Source organism: Callorhinus ursinus, unplaced genomic scaffold, assembly GCF_003265705.2.
Source record: "Callorhinus ursinus isolate GAN/ISIS: 27379988/994484 unplaced genomic scaffold, GSC_fseal_2.0 scaffold13, whole genome shotgun sequence".
NCBI classification, from domain to species: domain Eukaryota; kingdom Metazoa; phylum Chordata; class Mammalia; order Carnivora; family Otariidae; genus Callorhinus; species Callorhinus ursinus.
In genome coordinates this window covers 39,700,207-39,725,694 of record NW_027397075.1, presented here as the reverse complement: position 1 = coordinate 39,725,694, position 25,488 = coordinate 39,700,207, and the positions used below count along the sequence as shown (strand labels likewise).

General features: G+C 40.7%; 1 protein-coding gene across 1 annotated transcript in view; it reads right to left on the bottom strand.

Moving 5' to 3' along the window:
• The window catches only part of NIBAN1 (niban apoptosis regulator 1), a 152,750-nt gene that overhangs the window by 74,847 nt on the left and 52,415 nt on the right, over nt 1-25,488 (bottom strand). The window contains exons 2-5 of the mRNA XM_025878052.2: nt 15,042-15,172; nt 12,141-12,272; nt 7,748-7,862; nt 2,788-2,955 (exon numbers count right to left, since the gene is read on the bottom strand). Of these exons, the coding sequence (XP_025733837.1) occupies nt 2,788-2,955; nt 7,748-7,862; nt 12,141-12,272; nt 15,042-15,172 (546 nt within the window). The remainder of the gene's footprint in view (nt 1-2,787; nt 2,956-7,747; nt 7,863-12,140; nt 12,273-15,041; nt 15,173-25,488) is intronic.

Below are 25,488 nucleotides of genomic sequence, written 5' to 3'. Positions count from 1 at the left end.
AGAAAGAATTAGACATGTATACCTGGACCAATTTGAACCCAGAACTCCTGGGGCAAGTGGGCCGGGTTGTGGTGGGATTTGAGCACAAAGAGAGGTGTCCTAGGAACCCGAGTGACAGACATCCTTGGTGGAACTTACCACAAAGGCAAGGAAATAATCTTCCCTCAAAGATTCCTAGAGGGCATCACGTTAAGTAAAATATGTCAGAGAAAGACAAATACTGTATGATCTCACTTACATTTGGAATCTAAAAAAAAAAACCAAAACCCTAAAAACCTCAATGTCATCAAAACAGGGATTGGATTGGTAGCTGCTAGGCTACAATACACAAGGCAGAAGGTGGGGAGTGGGGATATGGGGTGAAGGTGGTCAAAGGTATAAACTTCCAGTTATAAAATAAATAAATCTGGGCTGTCACATATAGCATGGTGACGACAGTTAACAATACTGTATTGCACATTTGAAAGTCACCAAGAGAGTAGATCTTGAAGGTTCTCATCATGAGAAAAAAACTGTGATTCTGCCAGGTGATGGATATTAACTAAACTTACTGTGGTGACCATTGTACGATATATACATACATCAAATTAGTATGTGACACAGCTGCAACTGATACAATTATACCTCAATAAAACTGAAAAGACAAGAAGACCCCCGAGGACTTGTGAGTGGACAGGATCTAGTGGCCCGGCATCAGCTGCTGGAATATGCTAGTTCTCAACAGACGTATGTTGTGGCTTGAGGGCCAGTGGAACAGCAACAACAGGCTGATAGCCCTACTCTGTTTTCCTGAGCCCTAATTTTACATCTATTTCTAGACTCTTCTGGTAATTATGGGAAAAAAAATCATGGTTCGCTATTCTCAAACCTCTTACAGGTTTACTCAAGATCATACAATGAATACCGGGTAGAGGTAGAAACAAGAAAGGTGAGTCAGTAAAGACGGGTGGTACATTGTGCTGTCAAAAACACAGAAAAACAGGCCAGAAGGGAAGAACCCATAGCAGTCAAGGACTGTTCCCTACAATGTTTTGACGGTCTCTGGTTCTGCCTGGAGCTACTGGAAGTTACGCCACATCCCATCAAGTCTGCATAAAGCCGCAGTGAGGAAAAGTGGTTTCTGGATAGAGGAACGTGATGGAAAATGAGAGCAACGGGACCAGACCTCATTATCTTAGTGCTTTTGATAACACTGGAGAGCGGAGTTAGGTTTTGAATTGACTGAAATCTTCCATAAATGGAATCTGAATGCAGGCTACATTAACATCCAGAAACTCCCCCAGGGAATTTCCTATTATGTACATGGTAGGGAGAATGAAGCAAGTCCCATCTGGCTAGGCAGAGAACATTCTCTGCTTAAGGAAACTTCATGGTTTTTGTGTTTAGTGCCAACTGCATGTTCATACTAGACCCAGGCCCTGCACACAGAGGTCTAAGTGTACTGAAGAATGAGCTAGACGGAACAGGCAATGCTGGGCAATTTTTTGTCTCTAGAACATCCAAACCACAAAGCAAGATATTAATAAGAGTATCGCTTTTATAAAGTCCCTAACTTGTTATGAGCCAATATTATGACGCACGTTACTCAGAGTTGCTATAGCAAAATACAGTGACATTATATTTTCTCATTAGCTTCCTATCAATACACAAGCTAAAATCAAGAACAGACCAACACACATCACTTAGTGACTCCTGCTCTTTGGGACTGACATTCTCAGAACTTTAAAGATACAATGACATTAGGCTTATCACAAAAAAAAGGCACTGATGGGGAAGGTGACTCACCTCACACGTCACCTGCTCAAAGAGGCCTCCTCTGACAAGCCTAAAGTACTGAACTCCCATTCTTCACCATGTACTCACCTCTAGTTACACCTCGACACGTTAATTTTGAGAACTATCAAGTTATCTTGTGTTGTCCCTCGTCTCTGAATACAGACCCCGAGACAGGGACTTTGCATGGTTCATTACTCTGTTCCTAATACCTGCCGAGGCTGGCACAGAATAATCCCTCAATGATACTTGACTAACGACTGCCTTTCCAGCTGCCAAAGAACAAAAAGCGCTTAATCATCTGTAACTGAAGACTCCGTGGATTCCAGAAAAACCAGCATTCACATCAATTCATCAATGAGTTGCGTTTCATTGCAATATTGCAATGAAAAGTCTTTTCCGTTATAGACCTGATAGTACCTAGAGTCTGTACCTAGAGGCAAAGAGAAGCAACATCACTCCAGGTGTGGCCCGGGACCAGCAGCATCTGCATCGCCGGGCAGCTTGTCAGAAAATTGGGGCTCCACCAGAGAGCCAGCGAATTAGAATATCTGAGCTTGGAGCCACTAAAAAAATCTGTGTTCAAGAAGTTCGCCCAGTGATTGTAGGTACCATAAAATTTTGCACAAGTTATTCGGAAATAAAGGTGAGAAAAAAAAAAAAAAGAAACGTTGTAAGGACTAAAATCACCAGGGACAGCTGGAACATTCTTGGTGTTCAATAAGAAACCTCAAAAGAAAGGAAGAGGGTGAATGATACACAAAATTATATGCATGCGTTTGGCTCACACGTGCCACGGGATAAGGCCCCCGCACTCCGTTTCGCGGAGGCTTCCCAGACCTAACCAAAGAACCGGCGGCGGCATGACCGCGCTGGGGCCGACCAACCCCTGCGTCACGTGACTTCCCCTCCTTCCGGGGGGCGGCACGCTCCAGGAACCGTTCTTCCGGCGACTGACCAGGGTCCCCTGAGCCAAAGCAGCCTTGCGGGGCATGTGAGGGCGCCGTGTCCTACCGTGATTTAGGTGTCTGATGCAGTCACTCAGGAGAGCGCCGAACTTCTTCTGGTCCGCGGCGTCGTGGAAGCAGAAGTAGCCGTGTCTGAGGAACGGCTGCCACAGGTACACCGGGAATTCCTTGGGCAAGACCACGAAGGGCTGAGCGTTCTCCTTCTCACTGGAGGCTAACGGAATGTGGAAAACACGAAGACATTTTAAAACGTGCATCTTTTATTTAAAATACTTATTTCGGGCCGTGAAGGCAGCTCTCTGGGGCGGGCCATGGGACAGAAAGGTGACATGAGATGTCTTCCCAGGATGGCAGGAAATGGCAGTTCAGGCTCCTCTCACTCCCTCCACAGGTAACTGTCTCACTCCAGCAGGTGGCTTCGCCCCCTCCCTGACAGGGACAGCCAAGGCCACCAGACATCGTCTTTCTCAACTTCCTCCTATCAAGGATCCGCAGAGTCTGGGTGGCCCCGCTGGCCCTCTTGAGGCTCACAGGTCGGCCTGCGCAGCCACTCACCCTCCCGTCCCCACAGGCGCCCATTCCACCAGGCTGCTCTCTCTCTGCCCTGCGCTCCCTGGCTCCTCCCTGTCGCTGCCAACCCAGCACTTGCTTCTTCCTGCCTCAGTCTGCTTCCTGCCCCACCAGCCCCAAAACCCCATGGCTGAGGTCACTGATGTCCTAACTGCCAGCCTGTGGCTTCTTCTTCATTACCTAAGCCTTTTTTTCCCTCATTATCTAAAACTTTTAACCTGATCTGAAGTGTCTGTTGCTGCTGTTTACCCCTTCTTTTGAAAAGGTTCTCTCCCCTTGACTTGCAGGATCACCTGTCTCCTGGTGTCCTTTGTGCTTTTTGAAAACTGTTTCTTCATGGTCAGCTTTATTGGTTCCTCTGCCCCTTTTCTCCATCCCCCTGCGAAGTGTTGGTGTTTTTGCCCTGTTATGTCGCATTTTGACTAGTCTCTGCTCTCCTTTGGCGTGGTCCTCCATTCCATAATATGGAGTGTTGTTTCTGCAGGTCCTATTACCTTTTCCTCTATCCTTTACACCATGCTTTCTCCTAGAAGATTCTCATTCATCCTTTGAAAGTCAGTTCAAAAGCTGCTCCTCTGGGGCATCTCTGTTGGCACCTCCCCGTGCCCCTAGAGAAAGGGTTGGGTGCCCCCTACCTTGTTCTCCCTAAATATTGTAGAGATCTGTTTTCATGTCTGACAGGCAGGGTGGACGGCTCGGAGTGAGATGAGCTCCCCCACTGGTTCTCACACAGTTCCTTTCCCCAGGAAGCAGTACCAGTGCCCTGGAGCTCTTAAGAGGATGGAAACCGCACCTTACATATCTTTGTATGTTCAGCCCTTAGCACAGCTGTGGAACCGAGGAGATATTCAACTACAGTTTGTTGAGTAAACGTGCTATGTTGTCCTAGGAAATCTTAAAAACTTTCAAACGATGGACGTTTGGCACTTACCTCAAAATCAATTCGAAGAAACTCATGTTAAACCGTGCTACTATTCAGATCCCTACCTAAATTTTATTCCCTTCCACGCATTCCCGTCATATGATGTTATGCTTGGCTAAATGACCCCCAGCTTATTAGCTTGTGCTCTCTACCTACATAAAATGGGCACCAATCTCAGGGAAGGGAAGGACAAAAGGACCCTCTCAGAGGCCACCGAAAGCACTAGACATACCCAACAGTGGATCAGAGCCACATGGGAGACTCCAGGACAGAGTCTTGCTACCAGCAAATTAATAAATCAAGATTGGATAAATAAAAAATAGATTTCCTGGGGCATATATGGGGACTCTGGTTCAATGTCCTGAAATCGGAAGGTAACAAAGTAGAATGCGCTAGAAGCACAAACTTTGGCACACCAGTACCTCACAAACTCCCTGGCACATAATAGAAGAATGAATCACTGTACGAACGAATTAATCAATGATTAAATTCGGTAGCACAGACCTCTAGTTGTCACACATATCTGATGAGGGAGCAGAGGTCAAGCTGAGGACCAAGCAAACTGCCCCCTCCCCACTCCATTTCTTAGGGAGTCCTAGCTGCCCTAAAACTAAGGAAAGGGAAAAAACAGATCGTTAACTGACAGAGATCACAGTCCTGCCGGACATGAGTCTCCATCACTTTACCAATGTCTTAGTGATTTGCAAGGAAAAAGCATTCTTATCAATAGCTTAACTTTCAGAGACCCACAACTCGTAACTCAATTTCCTGGAGCCCTAACATCACCCTCCCTTCCATGAGTGATGTGGAAAACTGAGGCAGAAGGGAAAATAAACAAAATTGAATTTCTTTAGACCTGCAGCCCATTGACAAGGACCTGAGATAGAGTATAACATTGCTCCAGGAAGCTCCCAGCTGTCTTAATGTTAATGCCTTACTAGAAGGAAAAACAAGCCTCCAGTATCCTGAAATCTTCTTTAGCATATGAAAGTCCTTTTGGACACCTCCCTTTGTCCCTTACTTCCCCCAACTCCCAAGTATATAATCAGCCATTCCTCCAACCTCAGTGCAGCAGCTCTTTCTGCCCACGGGGCCGTCCCCGTGCTTTAATAAAATCTCCTTGTCGCACCAACATTCCATTCTTAGTTATAAAATCCCCAAATTTCATTTGAGCAAGTGACTGTGTACGATAAAGATTACATTTCCAGCTTCCATTACAGCTTGGTGGGCCCCAGCCACTAAGTTCTGGTTAATGGGATAGAAACCGAAGTGGCAGTGAAACTTCCTGGAAGGATCCTTAAAAAGAGGAATGTCCCCACCTTCTCTTTTCTCCTGCCTGTTGTCTGGAATGAGAAAACCATGACTGACGCTCCAGCTGATACTGATTATATCACTTAGGGCCACAACCTAGAGATAAAGGGAGAGAAAGCTAAAAAGAGTCCCTGACATTTATGGAACTGCTATACCAGCCCTGGACTTGGAATATCCAAAATATTTTTAGCAAAAGAATAAAGCCTTACATATTTGAGTCTTTTGTTGTTTGCAGCAAACTAGATTCTAACTAACAAATGTCACATAAGTGAATCACTTTAGCAAAATATGAAGGCATTATTGATACATCATCTTAGTAGAATACTGTGTAAAGAGGACATATTTATTCATATCCTCTAGTGCTTTTTCTCAAGTGAGGTTAATACCTCCTATCTGTATTGTGCCTTTATTCTTTCCAGCTGAATTAGTATCACACAGTGAGTCTTCCTGATCCACATGGTTTTATGATACAATTCCCCTCACCCTTTCCAAGATGTCACAGTTTTGTACAAACAACTCAAAAGCAACACTGACCCTTTGCATATAAAAGCTTCAAGCCCCATAAAATTCTTCTTAGCCTCTAGTTATCTCTCATTTAACATTTTACAACAATTTTCCAGATGCCATTGATCTGCATTTTTTCCGAGTTGAGTTACAAAGATATCACAAATGATCTACTGTAGAATATTCTATTTTTAAAACTCAGAGGGCCACACCATTCAATACAAAAAAGTCCTTGAAATACCCCAATCCGAAGCCTTGGGTCAAATGGCATTAGTCACACAGGCCTTGTGTTTTTTATTCCTATTCATTTCTTCTGATATGATTTCACCAATAAACCAATAAATGTATTGTCTATTCTGACTGATTTCATTGAAAAGTTCTGCTGGAGAAATTCCGAAGAGTCATCAAGTTGGCATTCCCATTTCTAGCAGCAGCTCCAGAGCCAAGATGACATACAAGTAGATGTTGAAAGAAAATATAATAATATGTATAGTGCACATAAAGTGTTGTTTTAGCTTGAATTACTTAGTAAGAGTTTGTTAATCTAGGTTTATGGTCCATGTACTAATCCTATAATAGTGCTATTAAAAACACTATGCTAAGCATTCTATACCAAAATAACAATTGATAAAATGACTACATTTTTCTCCATAAATCCTAATGATATGATTATGCCCATTAATAAGAACCAGGGCTCTCTTCAAGAAACCAAGTAATTACTGTGTGGTATGATTTACACAAAGCCAGATGGAGTTATTATCCACAGTTCGTGAATCTCTATGAAACGTGCTATTTGGTCTCTATATTATCCATCACTTTCTCTAATGCAAAAAGTAGAATAAATGAGAATCCAAGAACGTTAGAGCTGGAAAGATCCTTCTAGATTTTTAAGTTCAAGGGCCTAGAATTAGAGAATCAGAAACCAGAGAGGCTCAACAATGGCTAGGGAAAACATTGATAAGTGTCACAGAACTAGATAAAAATCCAGCCTCTAAATTTATAGTTCAATACTCTTTCCATGACAGCAATCAGTTATTACTTAGTTATTACTTACAGATTAATGCAATGCTATTTTTATACAGAAGCTATGAGTGACTTGTTATTTTGTCAACTCAGGATATTTTATTGCATATCATCCTAAAATTATAAAAATAATATTCTGACAGGTCTGGACTTGCTTGCTTAAAGGTAGGATTGTATATTTCATAGAAATAGGGCCCTACCTATTTGTTTCTGCTGCTCTGTATGGTGCAATTAAAGCTGGCATATATTTCAAAGCCTCAAGATGCCTGACAGATGAATGGTACATTTTCCATGGGCTAGAAACACAGTACCTGCCTTGTGTATTACTGAATGTGATTTAAAATAACAGAAGTGGTAAAATGTTTACCCAAATTAGAGAAATGACAATCTTCCATGTGTCTACAGAGAATGTGTGGCTAGCCCAAAGTTTCTCAACCTCAGCAACTATTCAACTACAGATATTTCATTGTCAGGGGCTATCCTGTGCAGTATAGCATGCTGCCCTCTACCCACTAAATGCTTGTAGCACCAGCCTCCCAAGTTGTGACAACCAGAAATGTCTCCAGACACTACCAAATGTCCTGCAAAATCCCCTTCCCCCATTGAGAACCACTGGTCTATCAAAACAAAGCCAGTGTTGGAATTTTGCCTTGAGAAAGAATGCTCAGCGACTCACCAATAGGGTCTGGGAAGAACCGATCAGATAACAAATTATATTCATCTTCTGAGGTTAACACCTTGCCACCAGCTGGAAGAATTCGGCTTTTAGGAGTCGCTCCTCTCTGATAGGCCTGGGGAGAAAAAGGCATAAATAGGTGATTTTTCCCCCCATTTGGATTTTTGGAAAATGCCAAGAATATTAGAAAGAGACACAGGCACACACACACTCAGAGATAATTCCTACACTATGTCTCTGAGGAAGAGCCACATATTTAAAAAATATGTTTTGTGTACCTGTGACTTGCAAAGTACTTTAGTGATGGTCACAAAATGGTAAATCAGAGTCCTTCATCTCAGGAGATTCACTCTAGGTATGTTTCTCAAGTGGGGAAAACATCTTAGTAACTTCTAGAAATCCTGCACCACACTTAGCATTTCAGATGCTAGCACCTGAATCATTCTCATAACCACAAGGGTGATGATGCATATGGACACTCCCTGCACAAAAGGCTTGGGGACCGATGTCGAATGACATGGGGGACATAAAATTGTAATGATGGTTGCCATGGATTTTCACCCAAAACAGAAAAGTGTTGTCATGATAAGACATGACACCACATGAGACTGTTTTGCAGTAAAATGATCTGGGAGGGAAATGCACCATCATGATAACAGAACAAATTCTAGCCAGCAGACAAAAAGCTCTGCTGTTTGGGAAATGTAAAAGAGGGGCAAAGAGGGGCGCCTGGGTGGCTCAGTTGGTTAAGTATCTGCCTTTGTCCCAGGTCGTCATCCCAGTGTCCTGCGATGAAGTCCAGCTTCAGCCTCCTTGCTCAGCGGGGAGCCTGCTTCTCCCTCTGTCCACCCCCTGCTTGTGCTCTCGCTCACTATCTCTCTCTCAAATAATTAAATGGAATCTTAAAAAAAAGAAGAAGAAGTGCAGAGAATTGCTACCACTCCAGAGCAGTTTGTGTGGCAGATCCACTCATGAGGATAGACAGATAAGGTGAAATTGAAGTATGTGCCTCTGATGGGAGGGCTTACGTCAAGGCAAAATTTTGAGAATAACAGCCTCAATGCAAATTGAGAATTGAAACCAAGAAACTGTACGACCCAAAATCTAGAGTATGCTTTTGGGGAAAACTAAAATAATGTTGAGCAGGGCAACAAAATCAGAATAACAATAACACATTCTCCATCAATAAGATGGCGAGTGAAGAGTCCCAAACAAAACAAATTATTTTCTTTTTAAAAATTTTTGAAGATTTTTTTATTTATTTGAGACAGAGAGAGAGTACAGAGTGGGGCAGAGCAGAGGGAGAGGGAGAAGCAGACTCCCTGCAGAGCAGAGAGCCCGAGGCAGGGCTCAAACCAGGACCCTGGGATCATGACCTGAGCCAAAGCCAGACGCTTAAGAGACTGAGCCACCCAGAAGCCCCAAAACAAATTCTTGCATTTTTAAGAAGGTTGTTTTCCTTTTTTTTTTTAAAGATTTTTTATTTGAGAGAAAGAGCATGAAAGAGAGATCACAAGCAGGGGGGAGGGTTAGAGGGAGAAGAAGACTCTCCCAGGAGCAGGGAGCCCGATGGGGGACTCATCCCAGGACCCGGGAATCATGACCTAAGCTGAAGGCAGATGCTCAACCAACCAAGCCACCCAGGCGCCCCAGTTGCTTTCCATTTGTAAGAACCCCCACTCAACTGCTTAAGCACACGAGGGACCCAGAGCACAACAGAGAAGAATCTAAAGTTGTGACTGAGAAAGTCTAAGAGCAGTTCAGCTCAGACTGAATCGCGTTATTTTTTCTAACAGGCCCCAATCTGGACTTTTATAAACTTTATGTTATTTAATCCTTAAAACAGTGCTATGAGTTAGTTATTTTCTCCATTTTATAAATGAGAAAAATGAAGCTCAAAGAACTTGTCAATGGCCCAGCAGTGAGTTGGTGACAAATCTCAGATTCATACCCGGTCTGTCCAGAAAGTATACAGGAAGTAGGGCATGATTATTGAATGAGAACGCTTCATTTTTTCCTGCTTAATTACCTTCCAAAACCAGACTCTCAATGAAACAATAGGCAATTTATAGGTACTTAATATATAAGTCTTAGGTATAATAAAAAAATGCCCTCTATAAATTAAAAAAACAGGATATTATTAAAACTTTGAGGAATTATGACAAACTGCATGGGCACTTTTAAAAAATTTCCAAGTTTTTAACAAACTGAAGCGCCCCTGAGGTGCTCTGCAGGCACCCCTGTAAAATTTCCAAGTTTTTTAAAAAAATGTAGTTATTACCAAATTCAGTGACCATATCTTAACAACCTGAACAAGTTTATTTTTTTTAAAGATTTTATTTATTTATTTGAGAGAGGGAATGAGATAGAGCATGAGAGGGGGAGGGTCAGAGGGAGAAGCAGACTCCCTGCTGAGCAGAGAGCCCGATGCGGGACTCGATCCCGGAACTCCAGGATCATGACCTGAGCCGAAGGCAGTCGCCCAATCAACTGAGCCACCCAGGCACCCAACCTGAACAAGTTAATGATGAGCAAAGCAAAGAAAGCAATATAGTCCATAAATTGCAAGTTGAAGGAGCAAGCTTGAAAAAATGAAAAGAAGGAAAAAACCAAAATCTGATTCAAAATTAAAAGTTCAGTTAGTGCCAAATGTGGTGAAAACCCTAATAAATCCAAGAGCAAGCTCTATGAGTGTTTCCTCTCAAATAGTAGTAATCATACTGTAACGGCTGTACCAGTGGTTGGCCATATGCTAAGTGCTTTCATATGTTCATTTATTTAACCCTTACAACAACATGGTGACGAAGGGATGGATCATGCTCACCATTTTACAGATGAGAAAATAGCGGCTCAAGGAGATTTATAACTTATGCAAGGGCACATATCTAGTAACTGGCAAAGGTGTGATTCAAAGCACCTTATATTAACCACTATGCTCTACTGCCTCTCCTCAAGCTTCCCTGACAGAACATTGTAATGTGCCATACAAAATATGAGGTGATTTATTTTATTTTAGGATTTTATTTATTTATTTGAAAGAGAGAGAGAGCACGAGTGGGAGAAGGAGCAGAGAGAGAGGGAACCCAACATGTGACTCAGTCCCAGGACCCCGGGATCGTGATCTGAGCAGAAGTCAGATGCTTAACCAACTGAGCCACCCAGGTACCCCTGAGGTGATTTATTATCATTATCATTATTGTATGTAGTGCATTGATAATTTGCTTCTGAGAGCAAATCAAGTGTTGAATAAAGTCCTGATATAGATAAGCAGAAAAGATATTAGCTTAATGAATGTTGAATAAGACTACCCAGGAGAGCACTTGAACTTTGCCTGGTAGCCTGTGGAATAAGTTCAAACTGTATTTTATTTCTATTTCCCATCAGAAATGGAAAGGAAGCACATTGACTTGTCAATCTGAAGCCTCTTCCTAATGCTTTAGCATCCGAGGTATTACTCCAAGTATCCATGGAGGTTGTCCTGACTGTTCTTAAACTTGGAGTCAAGAAAGCAGAGTTTTAAACCTGGTACCACCTTTAACTGATAAACATTCACTCCAAAAGGAGCTTGAGGATCTATGTACTCTAAAAATGTGTACAGTGCAAGATCTGGAAGGAACCAGTGGGATCATTCAGCCTGACTCTCTGGTGTAACTGAGGCCCAACCTAAACTTTCATTTTCCCAATTCACTGCCCAGTGTTTTTTCCTCTAGACCAAATGACCTCCCCATGTGGGGAGAGAAATGGGAACCAACAAAAACGGAAGTCCTCTCAGGTGCTAGGCACTTTATACATGACCTCATTTTCTCCAGAGTTTGCAGACATATTGTATTAGATAGCCATCTAATGATTTTACAGAAAAATCATATGATAACCAGGAAAAAGTTAAATGAAAAAAAATCTGTAAGTAGAATAAAGTCTTGAAATGTTTGAATTTTTAGGAACCCATGCAAATGCAGTCATAGTCTTATTAAGTAACTTCTCAGCCACTTGTCACATAGGAGGCTTACCAGTAGGAAGACATGGAGACATTGAGCCAAGAGGGAGAGATATGAGGGCAGTGACTGAAAAAGACCTTGAAGCTGAATGATCCTAGGAAGGGCTCCTGCACTGGTCACTTGGTGTAACCTATTTTCACACTCCCTTGCAATTACTTGTTCCAAATCTATCTTGCCTGCTGGGCTGCAAGCATCTGTTTCATCTTCTGTTAGAGGCTCAGAACCTTCTATAACACTTGGCATATCATAGGCATTCAGTAAACATGTTAACTGAAGTGAGTAGCTGCATGAGTGAGTGCTTATTGAAGGAATCAGTCTCAAAGGAGGGGGCATATCAGTCAACCCAGCCAATGTTGAAGAATGTTGCAAGAACCACTACAAACAAGGAAACATCGTACCTCTTTGTTCTCATAGCTCTCCACAGCAAAATCATTTTTGACCACAATGTACCGCTCCTTCCATTTCTTTATGTCCTCAGCAAACTGTGCTAGCTCTGCTTCATACAGAACAATTCCAGGCTCCAATGGTGGCTTTAAAGAAGGTGAATATCATTAATCGTGACAACAAAAGATAACATAGCATGCTATCACTAAGTCTATCTGCGGGAGTTCAAGGAATGTTTTCAGAAACTATCTTGTGCTGAGATTCTGGGGAAATTGTGGCTTCCCCCACCTCCCTCCATACTTTCCCTTCCTGCTCCCTCTGACCAAATGCAAATATTTGTCTTATTGATATGTTTGTGACTTTCATTTCCCTCCATTATGCTACAAAAAGAGAAGCAGATGGTAGAAGGGATTGTAGGAATAAGGTTGTGCCTTGTATACATGTCACTTAAGGATCGTTGATAAACTCTGGAAGAGGTAGGTAAGTGTAAGTTGTGGCTGTATACCCCAACACTGTGAATATCCCTGAAAACAGGAGAATTAATAGGCTGCTCCTGTATCCACCATACCTCCAGGTACAGGCTTGAGGGTCAATGTTCAATGGTCTTCCCAGATCTAAAAGCCCTGGGGACCCAGACTGTAAACCCTTGCCCCATGTGCATGCTCCTCAAAGAGACTGTGTTCACCCTCTGGTTGAAGAACAAGCAGGCTAGCCAGCAAACTGCAGTTCTACCTTTCTACTTAAGTAAAAGTTTGAGGCTTTCTTATTAACCCTGATGACGTATGTGCTATAGGGAAGTCTCTGCTAGATTCTTAGTTAGGTCTCCCTTTGGGCTAACTGTGTAAGGAATAACTCCCATCCTGTCTCATGGTAAAATCCCTGTATTATCTCAAAATACAGGAATGGGCCTCCTGTCTTTCATGTGTCACTGAATTTATATCTCTTTTCCCTTTATTAAAAAAAATCAAAGTGCTTTTAGAAACGTATCCCTCCACCTTCAAGCAAAATTTACATGAAGCATAGGGAGAAGACAGATACAGTAATCTTTTTAAGACTTGGCTAAGGGATGAACTAAATTGCCTTCTGAATTTATTCTATCCTGACAGATAAAAGAGGCCGTTTCCTATCTTGCTTTATTAACAGGTAAGAGAGGATCTCACTCTTCTCTTTAAATGAGACTGAACCCATATATAGGCTGAACTTTATAGTTCTATGTGCAGCATTTTTTTTTTTTAACCTGGGCCACTCAAATCAACTGATACGCTTGTTAAAAATGTGGCCTTACCCTAGACTTACTATATCAGAATCTCTGGAGGTGTGGGCCAAACTTTGCATTTTTAACAAGCTCCCTACATTGTGAGAATCACTCTTTTATGGGAATGACACTCAGTTATCCCTACACACCCATGCTGCTAAATCTATTGATCAACTTAAATTCTAAGCAGTATCTGACCCATTTATCACTCCCCCCTTCTTGTAAGCCCTTCTTTATTTGCCTTCTGGCACATTTCCTCTTTCCTGATTTTCTCCTCCTGCAAGGCTATTTCTTATTCAGTCCATCTCGCTGGATCCTTCTTTTCCGGGTCTCCAAATGTCAACTAATTACCTATTCACTATTTCCACAGGTGTATGTCAAATAAGCATCTCAAACTTACATGGCCAAAAGGGAACACGTGATTCCCACCCACCTCGGACCCTTCCTTCTGAGTAAAAGACAACTCCATGTACTTATTTGCGCAGGCTAAAAACCCAGTAGTCATCCCTGACTTTCACTCTCCTATAACGTCTATCCAATGCATCAGCAAGTTCCAGCAGCTCTATCGCAAGTCCATTTTGACTTGGACCTTTCCTCACAACTGCTACCATCACCACCCTCATCCAACTTGCCTTCACCCTTCTTCTCTTGCACTGCTACTGTGTCCTCCTCACCCGTCTCCAGGTTCCCCTCTTATCCCTCATCATGGTCTATTCACTATAGAGAGGCCAGAGAGATTGCTGAAAATTCCAAGTTACTCTGTATTTGATATCCTCCAATAACTTCTCTTCATATTTACAAATAAAGACCCTTATCACGGTCTACAGCTCCTCCATGGTCTGGTCCTTCCCTTTCACTCTGTAGTCATTTATCATCCTTTCTCCCTTGCTCGCACTGCTCTTAGCACATAGCCTTCTTGTTGTGCTTATGACTGCTGTAGGGCCTTTGCACTTACTGTTCCAAATCCCGCAGATATTCGCACAGCCTACTCTTATTTCACTCCAGTTCCCGCTCAGATTTCATCTTCACAGAGGGCTTCTCTGATCATTTTCTCTAAAATAAGGCTCCTGCTTTATTTTTCTTTGAGCATTTATTATGACCTGATATCACCTGATATTTGTTTCTTTATTTGTTTACTGTCTCCTACTTTTAAATATATACAGGAAAGCAGAGAATTTGTCTTGATCTCCAATTCTTGGAATAGGGCCTGACACATAGTAGGTGTCAATGAATGAATATGTGTTGAGGTTGTGGGTAATTATTATCATGGAGCAAAGGAAAAAGAGTAAGTCAGGGGACTCGAAGAAAAAAATCATATTTAATCAATGACCAAAACAAAAATGCCCATAATATGAGACACTAAAATTATGACTTTTTAAAAACTGAACTTCACTACAGCAAGTCAAATTTCCTGATATTAAAGCATCATGTGGGAAAAACAATAAAATTGGATCATACTAGTTTTCTTTCTATATGGATTACACCATCAACAAGAAACCATACACTCTAACTTCTAGGAAGATAGAGTTTTTTGACCATGAAATGATTTGAGAACAGATTTTTTTAAACTGCCATTTAAATTACTGTTTATTTCAGAAATATGATGAGTTATAAAGCATTCTTCAGTGGGAGAAAATGTCAACCAAATGTCCATAGTTACCTTGGTCTTCAAAAATTGTGATGTTAAATCTCTTTGCTGTTCTACTTCACTGCGTACATGATTGCAGAAAGCCACAGAGTACTGGCGACTATAGTAGGGACTGAAGTTTTTGATAGTAGCCTCAGTTTTCCCTAGAAAAATATGAAAATTAGAAATTAGAAATACAGCATCTCTTACAGAATAGACACATATCTACCCCTCTAAGACCACTGTTTCCCAGGGATTTGTGGTGAGTTCACATTCCCCGAGAACTTTGTAACATGCCATACGTGCCTTTATCTCTCCCTCTCCCTGACATCATCCTGAGAGACTCTACTATCCCTAAGGACCATCCATCCAGTAACCGATAGAAATTTTCACATTACCAAGGCCATAAACTCAGCCATCCTTCTAAATCTTTCTACAACTACCATTCTGCCTTACCCGATTCTCCACTTCAACTTGCTCTTCATCCCCCTCTACCTCCAGTCACCCAACTCTTACACAATAATCCCAGGGTCCACCATTTCAACTCCACACACACAATATTCTGTTTTTCTTCAGACCCCTGAGACTCCACCTCATCTTGCTGACCCATAGCCCTGGATAAAATCAACAAACTGTTTCTTCTAGTTCTGCCCCCTGTGTTTCTGGGTAAATTTTTTGTGTGACTCAAAGCCTTATACAATTACTATGAGGTAGAGGGAAAAGCTTTGGTTTAAGAGTCTAGAGACCTGAGCTGTGGTCCCAATTCCAGGGAGACAGAAACCAGCTGGATGACCTCAGTTGAGTCCTTCATTCTCTCCAGGCTCCAGTGTCCCTAACTATAAAGGAAGGTGCTCACTAGTCCATACTTTTCTTGGAAACTATATGACACTGAAGTATAAACATGAGTATAGCTGTCTTCCAATAGTGACCAGCAACTGCATTATGATCTCTCAGCACCAAAAGAAAATAAAGTTTAGGATCAATCACAGTGGGGAAGGGGGCAGTTGGAGGACTCAAGATGGAAGAAGAGGGAGAGTCAGACACTAGGAATATTCTTGAGCTTTTCCAACCTGTGCTTAGCTTTAGAGAGTAGGGAAGTTGCAAAGGAGGGAAAGGAGAAAAAGAAATTGGGGAGGAAGGGCAAAGGAATATTCTGAGACAGATTAGAAATCCTCACAACCTGTCAAGGACTTGCTACAAAGTAGAGAAATAAACACAGGTCCCACTGACTGTGCTCACACACTGTTAGTCCTTGGAATAAGATATTATCTTGAGAAAAAATAAACCTGATATGATATTCCAAAATATTTTTAAATACTTTCATGTGAACTTGGCATAATTTTTGTTTTCAAATTTGATATAGTCACAGAGAAATATTAAAATATAACATACCGGCAAGATCTGTTTGGAGCTATTGTGCATGTAAAATTTCAAAAATAAGTGAAGAGTTCTAACCCCATAGATTGAGATATTCAATATGAGAACCTTGAATTCATAGCAGCCAAAGACCCATAGTGTATGAGTAATCCCTTTATATGAAGAATCCTCCTTTATCTCAGGCATTTCAGTCTCATACTATTTTTGAGGTAAAAGGGAATTCTTGCTCATTCCCCTCAATAAAATGACATTTTTGGGTCATATTTATGGGCTTTAATAACTATTACTTGAAAGGTGCTTTGAGACCCATTAATAATAGGTTCTGTACAAATGCAAATAAAAGCTCCTATAATTTGAATCAGGCATGCTTTTGCTTGCTCTGTGAGTCCATGGTATGACTATTAATCAGTATTTGCATAATACTTTAATATACTCAGGCTTTATAATTATCTAATTGGTTAATATTTTTATTAGCTTTTATATAGTGCATAAGAAATAAAATTCTAGATCCTTGTCTATAATTTTCTTACATAGGAGTAGGATATCTTTAAGAATTCCCACAATAAGAATGAGTGTCACATCACCAAAACATATAAACAATTAACAAAATTTGCCCTTTGGGACCAAGTGACCACTATTTTGTCTAACAGAAGAGCAGCCTGCTAATTTATGATACTAATTTTTGCACTCCTGCAAGCATTTGGATTTAAATGAAAGAAGGTGGATGCCATTTTATGATGAGCTCTACAAAGCTTTGAAACTTGATTTCCTGCCACATCACAAAGCCTCACCCAAGGATGCCCTGTTTCTACAGAGGTGTTACGATGCCACCACTCCCTCCCAGTGTATGAGAAAAATGCTTCTGTGATTTGAGTAGCAACACATCTTCCACCAGGCAGCATTTATAAGAAAGGGATTACAGCTTCCTTTGGTAATTAACCTAATGACTGGTTCAAAATGTGAATGAAACAACTAAAAATATCATAAGTTCTAGGGGGAAAAGAACCTAAAGCGATTCTCAAAAGGTATCTAGATTTTAGAGTAAGCCTATCTAAACCCAAATATAGGAACACCGAAGTCCAGATCTTGACATTTAGAGAAAAGCCTAGTGTTGGGGCAAAATACACTTTGGTTAGGAAGATGGACTCTGGAGTCAGAAAGACTTGGGTTTGAATGCCATCTCTGCTACTTACCAGCAGTGGGACCTTATGCAAGTTAATTCCCCTCATATAAAATGAAGACAAGAGGAGCATTCTCATAGTGTTATTGTAGTTATTCATGAAATAATGCAGTAAACTGCTCAGCATGGTAGCTGGCACATAGAAAGTGCTCAATAATCAATAGTAATTAAATCAATGATGATAATCGTGATGAGCACCCAAGCCAACTGCCAGGGGAAGGTCCTGAAGCTGAATTAAGGAATCAGGGAGAAGATAAAAGCAGGCTGTCTTGTGTAACTCTTCAACTGGGGTCATCCTGCCCAGCTGCATACCGAACGGCTGTTCGGTATCCCACTCATTGCAGGTTTGAAACAAACATAACCTACATTTTCACAGATGTTTCAGGAACACTTACCAGCACATACGGGACCCTCAGTACATCCCTAAATGAAAACCATCTAAATAAAACATTGGTATTAATGAACCAGAGTGAAAAGCATGAGTTAGTTACTGTGTTACATTGAGCCTCTCTCTCCCTGAGCCTCAATTTTCTCACGTAAAATGGGTAAATTGCCCATTTTCACTGGTTTTGTGAAGATTAAGTGAGATATTCTGTAGGTAAAAAAGTGCCTAGAGTAGTGCCTGACACTAGTTGCTCAATAAATTTTGACTATTATTACTAGTATTTAATATTCCACTATGAAAATATTCCAATAAGTGGATCAGCCCACAGACACCACATAAAATAACCTTAGCCAAAAGCAGCTTGTTTTCCAGTTTTCAATATTCTTGAGTATTGAACTGCCTTCGTCCTCCCCCTGCCCCCTCAACCCCTGCTGCGATTTAGTATCACATTCCTTTTCCTAAATTGTAAAAGAGAGCACTTTTTTTCACTAAAAAGAGGCTAATCAATAATAGAAAGACTAGAACCAATGGAGGCTTCTTCCACATTTTCCGCATAGGTATATTTCTTCCAATCCTACTCAATAATTGCAGCCTGTGTGGGGCATTGTGTTAGTACAACTAACTCAACCAAGCTGCTCATAACACGCTTCAGGCTAATCAGTACCAAAGCTGAAAGAACACTCTTCAACAGCTCTGTCTATAACACTTAGGTTCAGTTTGATTTTGTAAAAGTCAGAAAAGCATTTTCTGGCCCCCTTAAAGCTGTTTGAATTCGTACAGCCTGAAAAACTCAGCACTGTCCTTTGATTCCTTCTCCTTTGTGCTCATATTCAATCATCAGCAATCATCAGATCTTGTCCCTTCTCTTCCTACAATATTTCTTGACCCACCCCCTTGGCCCCATCCCAACCAGCACACCTTCAACACTGTAAAAGTCTCTTAATCTGCCCTCAGTATCACGGGGGACATAAACAAACAACAACAAAAGTACTAGCTCTCAGCTCTAAAAGAGGAACAAGAAAAGTCAAAACCAGAGCGGGAGATGGGGAATGCCAGTGCTGATACAGAGATCCTGGGGGGGTGGGGGGCATGGGAAATAAGCCAAAGCTTGGTCAGTATGGCAGAGGCAGGTCCTGGAGATTGGCCAGAGTGAGTCCAGGGCTGATGGAGCAGAACATGAGAGGCTGAGCCCAAGCTGGCCACCACGGCCCCACTCACCAGAAAGCACAGGTTACCAAGGCCCAGATGTTAGAGTGGGGAATTGTCCTTGAGAACCAGGTCTTACCCTTAATACTTCCAGGGAACTCTTGAAAACCTCATGGTCAGTACAGAAAGCTACAGTCCTCTGGGTCCTGGCCTGACAAGTTTCATTTGACAGGTTGCTACAAGATGATGTCACTACCTTCATAAAAACCTTCAACAGTTTCCCCATTGCCCAGAGTACTGACCACTTAGCCCAGTGCCAAAGGCCCTGTGATCTGGCCCCAATTGTCCTGATTTCCTACCTCTCCTACTCCTACCTTGCCCCCTGTACATGCTCATGCCTTCACCCCTCCTTTCTCCCCCTAAATGTTCTGCCAGCCACTTTCAGATCCTTCAAGCCCAGATGGCGCTTCCATCCGAAAAAGAAGTTGCTTCTCCCCAACAATCTCACCTTCTTTTGTGTTCTTCCAAAACTGTGCTCCACTTTGCTACAGCTGTTTAAATATACTTTATCTCTTCTCCAAGGATATACTGTATTTGTGTACTCAGCAGATATTTGTTGAATGAATGAAAGAATGGCTGAGTAAATGTTTAAGAGTAAAGCCAAGTACAATGCATCATAATCTTGAAACCCATGCCAATGTCCCCAGAAAGGAGAAATGCACAGTTCTCACTCGAATATTTTTTTTGAGATTTATTTATTTTTATTTTTTTTTTTAGAAAGAGAGAGAGAGTGTGAGCGAGTGGCAGGGAGGGGCAGAAGGAGAGAATTTTCAAGAAGACTCTCCGTGAGCACAGAGCCCGATTATACTTGCCTTGATCTTACAATCCCACGACCCATGAGATCATGACCTGAGCCAAAAACCAAGAGTCAGATGCTTAACTGACTGAGCCACCCAGGTGCCCCTCAACTATTTATTATTAAAAATGTACACTCAAAGCTCAACTCATTTGTTTTTTAAAAAAATCAGACTTACTGATTAATTCCTTTTAAGCTTTTATGTGAATTTTGTCCATGAAATTATATGTGGGGAATTATTTACAAACAAAAGCCTTCCTTTGTTTTCCTTGACCAATGTGCAATCATGGGAAGTATATGAAGTCTTACATGCGGTAAAACTTACATGAAGTCTGAACAACCTAAAAGATTTGTGTATTTTTTATCCTAGAAGTTACTTTGTTAACCTTCCAGTTCTGTAGTAATTCAACTCCAATCTAGTCTTTATCATTAGTTTTCTTTCTTGAAAGATACTATTTATAGTGGATTATTCCTAGTTTTCCCATCATTTGTAGTGTCAATATAACTATAATATATTCTAAAGTCTTCTCTGAAATACACAGATTCCTCCCTCTTCAAATACTTTTAGAAAAATAACTCATAAGTACAGAAAGATATAAAAAATCCAAACATATCTTTGCTATATTTTCTTCTAAACATTTTTATATTTTTTAAATAGTTGAGAATATTATATTTTGTATCCAGTTTTATTTATTTAACATTTCATCATTGTTGTTTCCTATACTACCCCTCAAAATCACTATTTTCAAATGTTGCATTTTTATTGTTACTATGAATAAGAAAAATACAAAAAAATTTTTTTGAAGATTTTATTTATTTGTGTGTGAGAGAGAGAGAACAACTGGGGTGGGAGGCAGAGGGAGAGGGAGAAGAAAACTCCCCACTGAGCAGGGAGCCTGACACAGGGCTTGATCCCAGGGCTTCATGATCATGAACTGAGTGGAAGGCAGATGCTTGACTGACTGAGCCACCCAGGTGCCCCAAATACAAAATTAAAAAAAAATGGATTTATTTTAACAAAGTGGCTATTTCCCCAAAACTGATCCAAATCCACACATGAGAAGAGGATTAAGTAAGCCTTTGACACATTTTCTTAAAAACTGTTGAGGTTTCTGGTGAAAATTAATTTGGAGGAACAAGAGAAGTCGCTCTAAAAAATAAAATATTTAATATTTATAAAATAGAGTATAATATCCACTATTGTTTATTTTCCCCAGAGTTTCTCAAATTATAAAAGTTTAAAAAGTCCTGATGAATTACAACATCAGCTTTAGTCTCAGGCTTCTGAGCATCATCATTCTGCACCTTAGGGTGGAAAATTCAGAAATCCCAATTCACAATACAAAGGTGCAAAAATCTAATTACACAGAATAATGCCCAAGGACTCTCTCTTCTAGTAAATGCCTTAGAGAATGGGGATAAATTGGATTCTCCATAATTGAACTAAATAGTGTGTATGTGTGTGTGTGCGTGTGTGTGTGTGTGTGTGTAAGCACATTTATTATTGGTGCTTGAGTGATAAGTTTTTGAACAGACTCTATAGGAAGAGTAAAAAATTCTTCAAGGGGAGCCTTAATTCCATCAACTCCCTGAAGCTTACCTGGCAGAAACTCTACTTCGTGCTAAAAACTAGAGACATATAAACCACTTATGTTCTCTGTGATTTACTTCAGACATTAATCCACAGAAGAGAAACAAAACAAACACTCACAAGAGCTTATATGAAATATTTCAAAGGCATGCCAGGACCCTCTCTAGATTGAGAAAGCATCTGGATAGAAAACAGACAGGCTTAGGGATAAACAAAGAATGGTTTCCTCATTTCCAAACGCACACTCACAGAGATCCAAAACTCTGAGTTGGGCTTGTGATATAACTTGTCCTTGGACTATTAAAAAACCTTCAATCTTTTGCAATCCCTATTCTAAAAGCAGGCCCCATATCTTTACCATGGCCACAAAGCTTGGCTTGTTAAGGACATTCAGTGAATCCCCATGTACTTACAGATGCTCCATAAAGGGCCAGACACCAACTCCACTGGGTCAACAGTGTGAAAAATCATAAATGAAAACCTAACTGAAATGGAGTCAGGACATTCCACAGGGGGAGCTCTCATGCCCTACCATTCTTCCTCAATTGTAAATCCAACAGGAAGAGATGGACCTTGCTTGTTGGTGGATAGCCTTCACTCTCCCAGCAGGAGGAAGAAAGGCTTTCCTGCCCTTGCAGTAGCCCAGCCAATGAGGGAAAGTCACAACTCAGCCAATGAAAAACCACTATACTTAGAACTCCCAGTTTACTCCAGTGGACTTTTTATTTATAACAGTCTTCCCAACTTCCCCTTTTCCTCTGTAAAAGAGCATTCCTCTCCTTTGTTCCGTGTGGATTTGCTTAGTGTTTTGCTGTAGCTTGCTTGTCCCAGATTGTAATTCTCTGTTATTCATTCCTGAATAAACCCATCTTTTGCTGGTAGAATAAAGGGCGGTTTTAAGGTTAGCACCAGAAACAAAAACAATGTTTTCTACAATTGACCACAGCACTGAAATAAATTAAGGTGCTCACCTGCACTAGGCATTTAGTAGAAAATACCTTCACAGGTTAATAGAAGAGAAATGAAGGAGACACTAAGAAAGGGAAAAAAACACTACCATATTATATGTTGTAATTCCCATTACCTTAATCTATGGAAAAACTAAAAACCCTTGTGGTCAGCTATTCCAGAGATCAGCTTTCTAGAACTGTAGGACCTTAAGTCTGCCCTCCTCTTTTTTTTAGAGGAAGAAACTATAATAGTATTGTTGGAAGATATATATATGACCATATTTTTATGTACACATTTTTCTTTAGCCATAATTAGGCAGAAGCTAACTTTAAATTTCTTCCATTTCATTTGGAAAACGCGCTTGGAAATTTTCAAGATTATTTTGCCATTATCTCACAGCATGCCTCCAATTTTCCCATGACACATCTGATGAGAATAAATCCTGTTTATTTTGCCACTTCTCTAAGCTGTAATGTCCCCAAAGGAAGCTGCAGATTGGCTGTCTTTTTCTTCATAAAAACGAGAGGAAAGCGTGTGAAAGAGAAAATTAAACCAATCTGACACAGCTACTTTTTCAGAAAGCATCACAACAACTATGAATTCAGAAGGAATCATGGCTGCCCATTAGACAAACTTTTTGGTTTTGAAGAAAATATATAACTGAAATTCAGAGAGAAAGAAAGAAGGAATGAGGTTTCCTTTGCTGTTTTGGAGTCTAATTATAGTCATTAAAATTATCTGCACATATTTTATCAGAGGCTCTCAGATTATTCCAGAATCCTGAAAATATTCTTTGCTTTCAGATTGCAGCCATGTAAATGAACACAATATGTACCTAAAAGAAGTCAGGCTAGACTTAAAATAAACCAGGCAACAAGCCGAGGAATTTTACTAAGTGATTTCCCTTCCAACACAATAGGTTCTGCTGTCTTTTTCAGGTTTTTTTATTTTCCCAGTGATATTCCATCTTTTTTCTTCATTCTACTTTTCTTTTCCCCACACAGAAGTATATTTGTTTGAAATGCTTGCTATTACAGTTTCTACTTCTTGCTCAAGAATCTATGCTTTTGATGTAAAAAAAGAAAGAGTGCATTTTTAGAGAACCATGTTTGGAGCCCAGATATGCTTTGTTTTGTTAGTCTGGGGATATGGGTAACAATAAGTAGGAGTGACTTGGCTAGGAAAATGAAAGATGATAATGCTAGGCTTGGGAGGGTCCAGAAGAACTTCATAAAGTAGTCAACATTTCTGTAGGCCAGCTAACTTTTTGAAACTATTTACAAGGCCAGATAAAGTACTCATTAGTGAAAATTATTTTAGCATGCTCTAACTTATCCTCACAAGAATTTAAGAACTACCAAAATGGTTCTAATTCCTGTCCACTTGATTCGGTCAGGCACTGTGTCCTCAGAATACAGTTTTCTTATAACAACCCAAATATCTCCAATAATAAGGTTGAATCTAGCAGAGTCTAAAATACAGCTCATCACATAGTACAATTTTGGTTTTTTGACAGTCTAATGGTTGCCAGTCAGTAGAACAGTTAATCACTAAATTAAAATATTCTTTTTTTAAATTTTACTTATTTATTTATTTTTGAGAGAGCGAGAGCATGAGTGCGGGGAAGGGCAGAGGGATAAGCAGACTCCCTACTGAGCAGGGAGCCCGATGCTCTGGGATCATGACCTAAGCCAAAGACAGATGCTTAATGCACTGAGCCACCCAGCTGCCCATAAATTAAAATATTCTTGAGTAATGTACATTAGTGAAAAATTATTCAAAGCTGTTATATGTGATACTCTAAAAAAGGAGACAGAAAAAGACCCACCAAACCTTCTAATAGTGCTGTTTAGATAGTATCAAGCTCTATGGAACCACCATTTTTTTTCTATGGAAATTGCTCTTCTATAAAGTAAGTTTACACAGTACTTAATAAATGTGCTGAAACCTCATAAGTTTGGCTTTGCTTGGAGTCTGAGCCTCACAGGTGAGATTCATTTACTCTAAACTAGTCATTATATGCACCAAGGAAATTAAATATGAAGGAGAGCTATAAATAACTGGGACTACCTTCCACAATAACCCTAAGAAAGCAACTTGAGTTTATTTGGATGGTAGCACAGACATGCCAATGCCAATCACACTGCAACTTCCACATATTGATGAAAAGATCAAAGTTACAGACCTCTAGAGCTGAATCGGATCGTAATAATAAATTCCATGTCCTCCTGTGTTCAGATCAAGAAATTAACTAGCCTGGGCGCCTGGGTGGCTCAGTTGGTTAAGCGACTGCCTTCGGCTCAGGTCATGATCCTGGAGTCCCGGGATCGAGTCCGACATAGGGCTTCCTGCTCAGCAGGGAGTCTGCTTCTCCCTCTGACCCTCTTCCCTCTCGTGCTTTCTATCTCTCATTCTCTCTCTCTCTGAAATAAATAAATAAAATCTTAAAAAAAAAAAGAAGTCTTGTGAAACAATCTTAAATTTGGGTAAAAAGATGTTGTTATGGTCAATTTTACATGTCAACTTTACTGGGCTATGGGGTGCCCAGATATTCTGAATGCGTCGGTGAGGGTGTTTCTGGATGAGGTTAGTATTTGAATACATGAATTGAATAATGAAGATTGACCTCCCCAGTGTGGGTGGGCCTCATCCAATCAGTTGAAGGCCTGAATAAAACAAAAAGGTTGAGTAAGAGGGAATTTCCTTCTTCTTGACTTCCTTGAGCTGGGACATTGGTCTTTTCTGGTCTTTCGACTTGAACTGAAACATTGGCTCTTCCTGGGTCTCTAGCCTGCTGACTTTCAGAGTGGAACTATGCCGTGCTCGCTTCGGCAGCACATATACTAAAAATCAGAGTGGAACTATGCCATCAGCTCTTCTGGGTCTCCAGCTTGCTGACCTCAGATCTTGGGACTTGTCAGCCTCCATAACTGCATAAGCCAATTCCTTATTTTGTTTTTATTTTATTTTATTTTATTTATTTTATTTTATTTT